This window comes from Amphiura filiformis, chromosome 16 (genome assembly GCF_039555335.1).
Source record: "Amphiura filiformis chromosome 16, Afil_fr2py, whole genome shotgun sequence".
NCBI lineage: Eukaryota > Metazoa > Echinodermata > Ophiuroidea > Amphilepidida > Amphiuridae > Amphiura > Amphiura filiformis.
Window position 1 is genome coordinate 14,084,824 of NC_092643.1, and position 14,023 is coordinate 14,098,846.

Consider the following 14,023-nt stretch of genomic DNA (forward strand, 5'->3'; position numbering starts at 1 on the left):
TGAGCGCAGAAATGAGGCACCGTTATTATAATAAGAAAATATATTTTTTGCTGTCAATTCGGTTATACTAATAGCAATTAACTTCTCGGAGTTTAGTTATTATAAGCATGCATATTATTTTTATATAATAAGAAAATATTAGTTATTATACGCATGCATATTGCATTTTATTAATAAAATAAGAAAATAATTCACTTCCGAGCGCATCAACTCCGACAGTGGATGAGCGCAGAAATGATCCACCGTTATTATAATACGAACATCTATTAATAAGAAAATATTAGTTAATCAAAGTTGATTCCTGCAAACGTTTGTAGTTTACACAGAAGTTGATTTGCGAGAATCAAATGATTCCCGCAAATTTATTCTGCAAGAATCAAGATTCATTCTCGCACTGTGAAACAAAATTCTGACCCTGGGTTAATAAGCTTGCTAATGGACACTAGTACTGCAGGTCCTTCAATGCAGGCATTGCACAAGGTACTGTGAGCAGCCTGGATCTGTTTAAAGAAGGTTCCAGTCTTTGGCTCTCCTTATGAAGAATCAGTGCAAATACACCTGCTCAATAATATCTCTCACAATAACTTGTGTTTAAATCTCCATAGATTGCAGTTTTGCCAAACATGAAAGGGGATCTGGTAATAAAGGCAATAAAGGAGGACCAGGTGGGGCCGTTTTGATGACCGAGACAACCGCTTTGTGGGGGTGGCCCTGGTGGCCGCTTTGATGACAGAGACAAAGGTGGACCTGGTGGTCGTTTTGATGACAGAGACAAAGGTGGCCCCGGTGGTCGATTTGATGATAGGGATAAAGGTGGCCCGGGAGGCCGATTTGACGACAGGGATAAAGACAGATTGAGGTAAGTTTTGGGGGTTAATGGCAAAATTGTTAATTTAAAAAAGAGCAGTTTTATTATTATTATTATTATTATTATTATTACCAATATCATTTTCAAAGCCACTGGGCAAAGACCAAGGCCAACAAGTGGTGAACAATGCCTTGATGTTGACAACGATCTGGGGCACCAAGGCTAAAACTGAAAAGGGCCTGGCAATGGCCTTGGTGGCTTCACTGAGATTCGAACCCTGGTTCCAATCTGTCCTGGTGTTCAAATGGAGTCAACTGAAATAAGTTTCATAAGAGGCTTTCTTGGATCTACCTACCTACCTACCTACCTACCAGACAGCATCATGCATTTCTGCACCTGCTGCCTGACGTAGAAACTTCCATATGGCCCAGTCCTTGGTAGCAACTTTAGCTTCTTCCACAGACCACCTGGTGCCAATGGATCAATGGATCTAATCAAATAAAAAACAATTGAAAATAAAAACATCATTGTTATTATCAGTTCTGATTGTCCAAAAATCAAAATCTTTGAAGCTCTTGATTGATAGAAACAGCAACTGAAGCATGCTGTGCGGCATACTTAATAACCACAATCCCACACTGATTTGCTTGATATAAATATTACAGGGATTTGGATAGAGACAGAGATCGTTTCCCTCCCTATGATCGCGAGAGACCTCCTTTTGATCGCGATGGACCACCGCCACCAAGAGGACGAGACAGATCACCTCTCAGAGATCGCTATGAAGATAGGTTCAGAGATCCATACCACAGGGACGATGTGTTAAGGTATGTAAAATTGTCATTATGGCAAGGGCCCAGTGATTGGTGCATGTGTTTTTGCAACTCTAAACATGTGTGCGTCCATTGTTATTGGCTGTGTTTACATCATTTGTAGAAATCCCTTCATGTGAGTGGAGCACCACAGCTGACGACCAGATGGTACATGTATGTGCTATAGTCTGTGTCATCTTAAGTTGAGAGGAACGCCATGTTGGATTATGCAGTTGCAGATTTGAATTGTGTGCGCTAACCAAATCCCACTGGGCGTATACACACACATAGCAGAGCGATTTATCTGCATTTACTGGCAACGCAACTGCATTTATGCAGATTCGAAACTGCCACTGCAACATCCAACATGGCGTTACTCTCATCTTAAGACGAGACGCACTATGGATGTTTTTAATGGAAATGATATTTGTTAATAACGTCCCTCTTGGAAAATGCAACGTCTCTGTGGCGTTAATTACAGAAAATACTTGAGTCTACATTGTGTAATCAATCCTGTCCATTTTATTGTGAGCGAAATGGCGGAACGTAATCTATGATACATTGTAAAATGTGAATTACTCAGGAATATTCAAATTGAACGGATCAAATCAAATTGAATGGATCAAATCAAATTCTCGCTATTCGCAATAAGGGCGCCGCCAGCGGTTTGCGATGTAATCGTGATGTATCATGGGAAAAGGTCGACATCCAAGTCCGCGCAATACGAATATTACCATGCTATTACATAGGAACACGTGACAACATTTTTTAGTTTGTCAAAATAAAGGTGTTACACGCGAATCGATACTCAATAATACTTAATAATGTGATTTGAAATGTGCACAATTAATTTTTTCTCTATCGATTTGCGTGTAATACCGTTATATTGACAAACTAAAAATATTGTCACGTGTTCCTATGTAATAGCATGGTAATATTCAGATTGCGCGGACTTGATGTCGACCTTTTCCCATGGTACATCACGATTTTCCCATGATACATCGATTACATCGCAAACCGCTGGCGGCGCCCTTATTGCGAATAGCGAGAATTGAACGGATCAAATCAAATTGCACTGAAAAAGGCAAAGTTCACAGCATAGGATTTCACACCCCAGAAAATAGTTGAGCCCTGACTATGGATGGCCTCTGTATACAGATGAATGGGTATGTTGTCTGCATGGACGAAAGAAATAACAGACATACTCCATACAGTCGGTCTCAGCATCACCCGATAATGAGGGCCGATTGTTCCATGATATGCGACAGGCGAAACTGCTACGCACGTCCCGGGTAGTTTTACGGTCTTTCACGTAAACGCATAGATACACAAAGCTCCGTCTCGTATACGCGAAGGCATGCAACGCTGGCGTGATTGTTAGACACGGCACAATGAAACTAACGCAGAGGTAGAAATAAGGGACCATTTCCTGATAGCCATCTGGGCTATCTAGACATTTTTTCTGATAGCCCTGGCGAAAATTCAATAGCCCTTTCAATATCGGTAGGCCCCGGTAAAAAACGAGATCCAAAATTTTTAAAAGCGAGATTTTCCCAGAAAAAAAACACCTGAAAATGCGAAAAAAAAAAAAATCCAAAAATTTGCTGCCCTGTATTGTTCAAAACAATGTTTACATGTAAATAAACTTGCCGATGGCCAGCCAGTATCGAAGAAAAAAGTGACAAAAATTTGACCTTGAATTATGTTTTATAGTCAAAATATTCCAGTAATTCAATAAATATAATGACATTTGAAATGAAATGTCAGTTTTATTGAGTAAAGCATGACTTTTTCACTCGACCATGTGCTTGCAATGCTGTTGAATTCTGCACTTTGGCGAAGTCTGAACTGCATTTTAATGGAATTCGGCGAAATTTTATGGCATAAAGCAACATTTTTATAGTATTAAGTGCACTGCTTGGAAACTTTTTTAAAAAGTGAGATAGTTGGTTAATAGCGAGAGGAGAATCACGGCGTGAAATGCAAGATCACGTTTTTGCCGGGCCTTAAATATCGGGCTCTTGTCAATTATCAGGCATGAAGCTTAAACACAGCAGCAAGTATCAATAGCCCGACGGGCTACATGGAGATAAAATCTAATAGCCTGACAGAAAATTTAATAGTCATGGCTATCGGGCTACCGCTTATTTCGACCCCTGCTATCGGCCCTTGTGAATATGCAAGAATCCACAGCATAGAAAACACAGGGACTTTGACTGGTTGCGAATGGTCTGTAGTAGTCTGTCACCGTTGTCTCGTTAATTGGGACATTATGTGACTGGAAATATTTAATGGAAAAAAAATTATCTAACAAATGTTCTATTCATATACAGATACGCTAGTAACTTCGAAAGCATAATAATATTAATCTAACAAATGTTCTATTCATATACAGATACGCTAGTAACTTCGAAAGCATAATAATATTAACTGCTGAAGACCTACTTTTTCTGACTAGCATCCCTATTTTGGCTATATTGATCGCCACAATATACTAAGCTAAACCTTTATCAGCAAGAAAACATTCAACAAAAACCAAAGTATCAACTGCTATGCAGCATGTATATTTTTTGCAACATTTAAATTTTCCAGTAAAATTTCAACTTAGTATCAGAGTTTGCTTTTTGGCATGTGTAGGGCTGTTATGTAAATGGCTAACTCCATGAAGTTGGGGCACAAAGTGTGACATAAGGGTCAAAATTTCAAAATGACTTAATTCTAAATGTAATGTGTGTTTTAGTTACTTCAACTATCATACTTCAAAAAAAAAGTGATCTTTTTACATTGGAAAGTACAGAATTTCTGTGGTAGTGGTTTGTTGTTCAGCAGTCAAGGCAAATATCACGATGCTACATGGACACCATTTTATACTAGCTCTCTCTATTTTAAACATACTGTCCATGACATGTCTTAATAAAATCCTTTTTTATGATGTCCTACCATGGCAAATTCGCATAATATTACCAATTACACTATCTTAAATCAGAAACAAAAGTTATGAGGCATCAAAAATGAAGGATGACAGGTAAATCTATTCAAAATTATGTTTGATTTCTTTTTGTATCTAAAATTCACAAGGAATATATTTGCAGCTACCTAGGATGGTTCAGAAAGCATTAGATTCACAGCTGGTAGTTTATTTTGAAACTAGAAGTAAAAAAAAAACTTGCCTTTGTTGCAAAAATTCAACATAATTCTACCGATGCTACTTGGACACCGTGTCCTGTAGAATCGGTAGGATTGTGAGTTTTGCACAAGAAGTAATCATACTTTGTTGTAAAGTTATTTATAAAATTACATTTGGGCCTACAGACATTAAAAGTTGTAGAAAAAATAAAACAAGGACTTAAAAAACTGGTGAATACATAAAACTGACAAAACTGTGTACCGATGCTACATGGACACCGTGTCTGATAGTGCATAAACATTTGTATTGAACACATAAATATTTTACAATGTTTGCCTGCCCTCAAAAGTTAATATGTTTAGTTGTTTGTCATCTAGTTTCAAAATATAAGAAGAAATTACATAAATTTTAACTGTTTGCTTCCCAATGCTATACTTTGATCACGATGCTACATCCCGATGCTACATGGACACCGCACCATTTTTTCAAAATATTTACTCTTTGGTAAAATGGCAGCTCCTCAAATCAAGTTCCTTGAAAACCCCTACCCAGTCACATCTTAAAATAAGTCCATTCATGTCAGTATGTGTACTGACCTTGCTGTAAGCAAGTATAATGGTTTGAAATCTCCCGATGCTACACGTGGACACCACAGTGACATTTTCTCATGAAATTTTAAAACGACTGAGAGCTTAGGCACAAATGCTGGTCAAATTTCCTATAAACATGTTTACATCAATAAAAACACAAAACAAATTGATTTGAATGATACAAGTATGTGCTGTGGGTGAGCTGTAAATACCGATGCTACACTTATTTTTCTGGACACCGCGTGTAGCATCGGGAAGCTCATTTTTGACATCCCATAAATTTTAATTGACTGGTTTCTGTTTTGTTTAAATGTACTTTTTAGTTACTACCAACATTAATTCATGTAATATTATGTAAAACTGTGACTGTTTGATGTTACAATTGAAATTATTTGTATTCCGCATACTTGCTTTTTTCTATGTCACGCTTTTTTTTCCCTAAAAAGTGCTGGACACCAACCACTTAATGGCCCATAAAAATAAAAAATATAATAGGTACAATTTTCAAGTAACTTTTACATGAAAGTAAAACTTCAGACTCAGTACACGGTCGATCTTACCGCTTTCCGATGTTGATTAAGATACTTCTTGCATCGATCCCGAGATGCGGAAAAAACCAATAGTCATTTTGTCCCACATAAATGAATAAATAACAAAAACCCCCCGATCCCCCGAGTGGACTCACCCATCCGGTGACGTCACACACGATAATCATCCCTTATCCTCCTTGGTTTCTAGATGAGATAGACGTGTGGATTTTTCTTTACCAACGCTAAGTATCATTACGAACCAAAGGATTTAGAGATATACAGTTTGTTTGTTACACCTGAGGTAAAAACCAACCAGTATAGTGCGCTAGGGAGATAGTTTTGACGCGACATTTTTTCGCTAGAAAAGTGACAAAAACGATCCAAAAACTTAGCTTGTATGAGTGTTTCCGTCAGATACGGGACACATCGCCAAAATGGCCGCCTTAGGACGCCATTTTATTTTTGTTCTCACGTAAAACAACTATAGCAGACTAGTAAGTTAAATAGATGTTTGTACAGTACTGTGTATACATGTATGGTGAGTGATTATCGCTATGTTTATGGTGTGCTCTATCGTTATATCTTTCAGTACGCTGCCTGATGACGAGTTACTGCTAAGAGTTCGGGGGGTTTCCGAAGGGACCAGCCTGACAAATCTATAGCAAAAGGTTTTCAGTTTTTCATCCCTTTGTACATATATTTTTATATCATACCACTACATCAGCGACAGCCACTGTGCGTGTGGGGCTGTTTATTGGGCTTGAGCTTGTGTTCGGGGTAGTGCTATACGCCCCCGATTACTACAATGTCCAGGCCTTGTCAATCATGCCCTTCCCTTGTGGCAGAGTGGGACCCGCATCCACTCTGCTACACCCACAGGGATTGCTCTAAATCGAATAAGTGTGCTTCTTTTTGCATAGGCTTATCGGATATTCACTTCGAGGATTTAGAAAGTAGCGCTCGTTTGGGTCTTCGACACAGACAGAAAACGAAGACCAAGAAACAGAAGCCTACAGGTAAGATTGATATGGTACTAGCGCCGACGGCAAGGGCCACGCTAAGGTAACCTCTGGGGCTCCGGTCCCGGCAAGCAGGCGGACCCTCCGGGACTGCTAGCGAGCCCGAAGGCCTAGCAGCCAGCGAAAGCACTGACATAACGCCTAAGCTAGTAGCAGGCAGCAGGGCGGTACTTGCCCTAACAGGCGAGTACCAGTCTACCAGTGAGATCTCTAGCGAGTTTCTTGCAGGTGGACACCCGTCTATTGCTGGCGAACGAGCGGGTCTAGCACCCGCGAAGTAGCCGGCGACAGACAGTATGCCAAGGGTACCCCGGCTTGCCTGGGTTGAATCTAGCATACAGCGTGCGAACGGACCTCCGGGCTTGCCTCGGCGGTCTGTAGCACGCAGCGTGCCAGTGGAACCCGGGCTTGCCTGGGTTGATCCACGCACGCAGCACGCTCTTTCGTTCCCGCAAGGGTCGTAATGAAAACGCGCATGGGTTTAGCAGAGACGATACCGGGCTAACGCTGTGGGCGCAGTCTTAGCAGAACCACCTGGGGTTGTCACACGGCAGCGCTCCATGGCGGGACCGCCGAGTGATGCCCTGGGCCTTGAATGGCTGCCGGCTGTCCTCCGGGACTGGCTAGCGGCTATATTGGTTGGGCTCGCAGTCTCTCACGGGACAGCGACCCAAGTGCAAACGGTGGCAGCTACCGAGACGAGCTACGGCTCGACTTCAGTGGTAGCCACTATGCACGCCGCCCATAGCTGCCGTGAGTGGTCCGCCACACACAGCGACCTTGGGCGAGGCTCAAGAGGTTAGGGTAGGTAGTTTGAACAGCCTGGCTGATCAACAACCCACTTATGTCCTCGAGAGCCAGCAGAGCGTGGGTGATCCATTACAGTCAATGGGTCGATTACCCTCTTATGATCGATCACTATCTATTCAGCGGAGCATGGCTCCATTGATTGATACTGCCTATTCAGGTAGCGAGGTGACTGATCGGGGTATACACGCCAGCTACCCGTGATACTAGGCAAGCTCCTTCTAGCCAAGGGACAGCCAGTATAGCGGGTACCCATACACACGGCTTGATCCTCTAGCGGGGAACGCCAGAGGCATGGGTACAGTGGTACGCAGCCGGGAGCCCTACCGGGCACCTACGCTACAACCACGCAGGTACCGCAGTACTCGTCCTGGGTGCCACAGTCTCTGTGGCAACAGGGGGGGGGGGGGGGGCGGGCCGGGTACCGCCGCTCCATGGGGTTTCCCTGGTGGCGGATCCTTTCCGGGTAAGCTACCGACAGCGTATGACCCGTGGTATCCGCCGCAGAGTGGTTTCTTCCACGGTCTAGCACCGTGGCAAGTGCCGCCAGCGATGGGCAAGCAGTACCACCAGCTGTTACCCAGGCTGGGCGGCGAGTGGCTAACCCTGATACAGCTCAGGGTAGGCCGCACGCTGCTATGGCTAGGTGACAGCAGCGAGAGCGTCATGGATCCCGGGGTGCTATGGCTAGCATCTCGGGGTCTGGCGGGAGCACTCCCTCTTCTGCTGGTGTTCAGTGGGCTAGCCACACGGTGGCGACACCTCCCTGTCCACCTTCAGATGCCCGTCGTCAGATCTCTTCCTCATCAGAGAGTGAGTCAGAGTCTGAAGGTGAGGGAAAGGCGTCGGAAGATGAAGCCAGTAGCGACTCACAGTCTGATGAGGCTGTGCAGGTAGCTTCAGGTATCCTTCCCCCGCTTCCCCGTGAGGAACTCGCTAGCAATGGTCTGCCTGCGGACACCGCTGAGGTGATGAGCCGTGTGGCCCAAGGTTTGGGCCTGGCTTTCTCTCAGGAGGAGTCCGTTCAGGAGGACCAGGGCATCTTTTCAGTAGGATGCCCAGCTAGCGCGTCCACACAAGGGTCGCCTCGCACTTGCATTCCCGGCGGACCTCAAGGGTAGGTTTCAGAGGGCTGTCAGGCTCGCTGGAGCTTCGACGCCGCGTGCTTGCACGCTTCCACCGCGTGTTTCGCAGGAGGACTACTTAAACCTACCTCAGGGTCCCTGACATGGATCCAGACGCGTTGCCAAGCGCCTGCCGCTAGCGCCAAGGCGCACGGGTCGCTTCTCCCCAGTGGGAGGAGGAGCTAAAGCTCATCGATAAGCGAGCACGCCGCTTATCAGAGTCTCTAGCGCCGCTACCACGCTTGCCGAGCACCTCGGTAGGAAGGTAGCGACCGACCACGGGCAACGCCGAAACTCTTCCATGAGGTTAATCTGTTAGCGGTGCTAACAGCTAACCTCAACGAGAGTTCTATGGGCCTAGCCCATAGGATGTCATCTCGCCGCCGGAGAATGCCTGTCTGTCCCTCCAGTCAACTTATGGTCCGACTTTGCTGAAGCAATGAAGAAGTCAGACTCGGTGGGACAGGGGCTACTCTTTGACAGGCCTTTTGCGCTACGGTAGAGGACCGGGCAAAGAAGGCCACCAATGAGAGCACTCTGAAGAAGTCAGAGGCTGCCCTGACCAAGGGGAAGGGCAGTAAGGCGAAGAAGAAGTCTTCTAAGCGTTCTTCAGCGCCAGCTCCGCTTCAGCAGGACGCCAGCACCACAGACTACACCCGAGCCGAGGCTACTCCAGCACCTCCCAAAAAACTGGGAAGCGCAAGAGTAGTGCTGTATCAGATGGCAAGCCCCCTAAGAAGAGCCGTTCTTCTAAGGGTGGCAAACCAGATCGGTCCTGAGGGCACGGCGGTCGACAGTCCATGCCGGCAGGTTTGGACTTCCACAGGGATTCCCCTGTGGGCGGCCGCTGATGCATTACGCCCAGAGATGGCATGCCATCTCACCGGCGCCTGGGTATTGTCAGTGGTCAGTGGGGTTACAGGCTGGAATTTACCAGCCACCCCTCGTGCGCCCGCACGATTCAGAGGTCCACGGTAGTGCCGCCAGACGGCCCCCAGCGTCGGGCACTACTGTCAGAGGTCACTCAGCTTCTCACGAAGCAAGCGATTGTCCCGGTCTACCCCCTTTCACCAAGGGGTTTTGGAGCACTTTTTCTGGCTCCAAAGAAGACCGGCGATTGAGGCCATTCTGAACCTCAAGCCATTGAACGAGTTCATCAGGCCCAAGAGGTTCAGAATGGAGACTCTCGCTTCGGTGCTAGCCTGCCCCATCAAGGGTATGTGGGCGGCATCGCTAGATCTCTCGGACGCATATCTGCATGTTCCGATCGCACCTCAAGATCAGAGGTTTCTACGCTTCAAGGTACAGGGTCAAACTTACCAGTTTCGATGCCTGCCATTCGGCTTGTCCACCTCCCCCAGAGTGTTTACACTCCTGGTCAGGGCGGTGGCAGCGTACCTGAAGCGCAGGGGAGTCATGTGTTGCTACCTGGACGATTGGTTCATTTACGGACGCACCCCGCTGGAGACACAGTGTCTCGTGGAGTTAGTAGTCCGTACGGTGCGGGACCTGGGATTTCTGATCAACGCCAAGAAATCCAATTTGGTCCCGACGCAGACACCACTATTCTTAGGGGCCCAGATCAACCTCAAGGAGGGATCGCGGCGCCTCACCCGAGAGGGTGACGAACATGGCGAGGTGTGCCCGACTCTTGGCCGAGTCAGAGGGGCACCCGCTGTGGCATGGATGAAGGTTTTGGGCCTTATGGCCAGTATGGTAGACCTCGCACTGCACTGCCGCTTTCACATGAGGCCTATACAACTACACCTTCTAGCCTTTTACAGGCCCAGTCGTCACCCAATATCCCTCGCGTTCCGATGTCGGAGATCGCGCGAGAGAACTCTGGTGGTGGACCCATCAGCCCAATTTGACTCAAGGTGTCAGGTTTCCTGCACCAGCGGTGGTCCACGTAGTGACGACCGACGCGTCAAAGCTGGGCTGGGGGGCCACATCCACGGGACTCAGTCTCGGCCTATGGTCGGCCACGGAGACGGAGTTCCATATCAACCTTCTCGAACTTTGGGCAGTGGAGAGAACTCTCCAGCATTTCGAGAAGGTGATCGTGGGATCTCATATCGTTGTCCAAACAGACAACACAACCGTGGTGGCCTACCTCAACAGACAAGGGGTCACCAGGTCACCACGGTTGTGCCTGCACGCACTACGCCTGATAGGGTGGTGCAAGGCCAGGCAGATTACGCTGAGAGCGATGCACATAGCGGAGTCACCAACATCCTCGCGGACGATCTGTCACGAGGAAAGGTGTCGGGACCTACAGAATGGTCCCTTGCTCCGCAGGTCGCCCAGACGATCTTCGGGTGATGTACCACCCTCGATAGATTTGTTCGCATCTCATCGAAATCATCAGCTGCCGGTGTACTGCTCGAGGGTCGCAGACCCACAGGCATTCGCCGTGGGCGCTCTGTCCGTAGAGACTGGGAGGAATGACTGCTTACGCTTTCCCCGATCTCACTGCTCGCAAGGGTGGTGACCAAGATCGGGAGGGAGGATTGCAACGGCATTCTGATAGCACCGTTCTGGCCGAAACACCTGTGGTTTCGACCGATGGTGGATCTACTAGCGGCACAGCCGCGAGTACTCCCAGAGTTACCAAATCTACTCCGGATGCCCGGAGGAGAGGTACCAAGTCTACCACTAGAGCACCTGCAGTTAGCTGCATGGCCCTTATCACTCAACGTGCGGCGGAGGGAGGCTTTTCATCAGAAGCTGCTTCTCTCATCGCCGGGGTAGACGAGAGTCTACCCTCCGTGCGTATAGTCAGCGCTTGGCTCCTACTACGCATGGTGCGATGAGAGAATACATCTCCCACTAGAGCCCCTGTGCCTCTAGTGGCAGATTTTCTGACAGAAAAGTTCAGGTCAGGACTTCAGCAGGCAACGATAGCCAACTACAAGTCAGCCATTCTCTCGATTCATCGGTGATTTGAAGACGGGTCGACTATCAATTCAGATGGGTCCCTAAGTCTTCTTCTCGACGGTATGTTCAACGAGCGCCACCGAAAGGAAGGTGGTCCTCCATGGGACCTCAACACAGTCTTGGAGTATATTATGGGTCCCCTTTGAGCCCCCTGTCAAAAGCGACCCTTAAATACGCCACTCTTAAGGCGGCCTTTCTTCTGGCGTTGGCTTCGGACGGCGCTGCTCGGAGTTGCACGCAGTCTCAAGTCAGCCTCCGTGTTACTAACAACGGAGCGACGCTGTTTCTTCGCCGGATTTCCTTGCAAAAATGAGCGAAGTACATTCCGACACTCGCCCTCTTCCTACCCAGTATTGGGCAGGGTTCACAATAGCCGAAGACAGGTTGTGGTGCCCGGTGAGGCGCTACAGCACTACCTTGGCCGAACACAAACCTTAAGAGGGGCTCATGACCGCTTATTTATCACCCACGCAGAACCGCACGGTCCAGCCGCTAAGCAGACTCTGGCACGGTGGCTGGTCCAGGTGTTGGTGGACTCGGGCGGCAAAAGACGCCGCCCCAAGGCCCACTCAACCAGATCTATCTCATCATCGTGGGCCTACCATAGGGGGTCCCCATTGAAGAGATTTGTCAGGCTGTGTCCTGGAAGAACCCGTCGTCCTTTTCCACGGTTTACTACAAAAACGTAAACCAACGACCAGGCGATAAGTTCACCAGGGCTGTTCTTGGGAGATAACATGGTGGTTGGGTATCAGGTGTTTTATGGACAATCAGAATTCCAACATGGTAAGAACCAGTGTTTCTATTCTTAACCAGTGCACTTTCATTTCATGGGGTTTTTGTGGGTTCACGTAGTCTTTCTGTATCCGGCCGTGAGGGGGGGAAATAGTTTGACCTCGCGATTACCATGCTACCCACTCCCGATCCTTATCAGATGCTGGCCAATCTTGTACCTCCATCCGTCGGTTACTTGCTAGATCGATCTTTCAGATGTTGATGCAAGAAGTATCTTAATCAACATCGGAAACGGTAAGATCGACCGGTGTACTGAGTCTAGTCCCAAACAAAATGTTTGGTAGACTCATAACCGTGCGATCTTACCTTTCCGATGTTGATTATCCCGACCCCGCCGCCCCTACAAGTTTGGCCGAGTAGGGGCTGCCCAAGTCGGATAAGGGATGATTATCGTGTGACGTCACCGGATGGGTGAGTCCACTCGGGGATCGGGGTTTTTGTTATTTATTCATTTATGTGGGACAAAATGACTATTGGTTTTTTCCGCATCTCGGGATCGATGCAAGAAGTATCTTAATCAACATCGGAAAGGTAAGATCGCACCGGTTATGAGTCTACCAAACATTTTTGTTTGGGACTATTTCTATTTAGAAAATATCAACTGAGGAGAAAAGGTTCATATAAGAAATATTAAACTGCATTTATACTATAAAATTCTCCCAATTTGTAATGTGCCCCAACTTCATGGAATAAGCCAAATACGTTTGTAGGGTTTTGATTGGCTAATTGAATCGCATCATGAAATATCCGCACATCATTCATTGAATACGCTGTGTAGTATTACGTGACCTCAAATCTTTTAATGCGATAAAAACAGAGTGTGTGCATCGGTGAGTGGGAAGGAATTTTGCTGGGAAATATAGATTACTGTAACTGCACTTGTGCATTTTGTTGAAAAGATCTTTACTATATATGTGTGTGTATAATTTGTATATTGGCAGTCATTTGTTGCAAATTTTGTCAGAACGTTTAAATCATGTTTATATGTTGGGTTATAAGATCATAAAATGATTTAAAAACTTGTATTTTAAAAAATGCTCCCAAAATGTTTGGTAATGTTGACAAACTGATTATAAAATAGTTTTCACAAAATATTTGTAAACAATTGAATAATTTTAGGTGCAAACATTTTATGGCAACATTTAAAAAGTTTTGAAACTGTTATTTTATAACGTCTATGTATTTACCCAATATTTAAATGTTCTCTGGCAACCTTTCTGCACTCATTTTAAAAATGTTTGAATATGTTTAGTTTGCTGGGTATTCATTGCACTGAAGATACTCTTATCCGTAGAGACACAAATAGGAATCCATATTGGTCTATTTGGTTTCACCTCGAGCTTGGTATAGTGATGCCAGGGCTTTTACAAGGTTGCATCACAAGGGTATCAACAAACAGCCAAATTGTACACATGTGACATAGTAACGCTCAGCTGGATTAGGTTAGCATGTGCAATTTGATACTGTGATCAGG

The 14,023-nt window shown here is 46.1% G+C and overlaps 1 protein-coding gene across 1 annotated transcript in view; it reads left to right on the top strand.

Annotated features, from left to right (window-relative positions):
* Positions 1 to 14,023, top strand: part of LOC140172441 (uncharacterized) — a 43,988-nt gene that overhangs the window by 14,601 nt on the left and 15,364 nt on the right. Inside the window, exons 3-4 of the mRNA XM_072195589.1 lie at positions 689 to 859; positions 1,474 to 1,635. Coding sequence (XP_072051690.1) covers positions 689 to 859; positions 1,474 to 1,635 — 333 coding nt within the window. The remainder of the gene's footprint in view (positions 1 to 688; positions 860 to 1,473; positions 1,636 to 14,023) is intronic.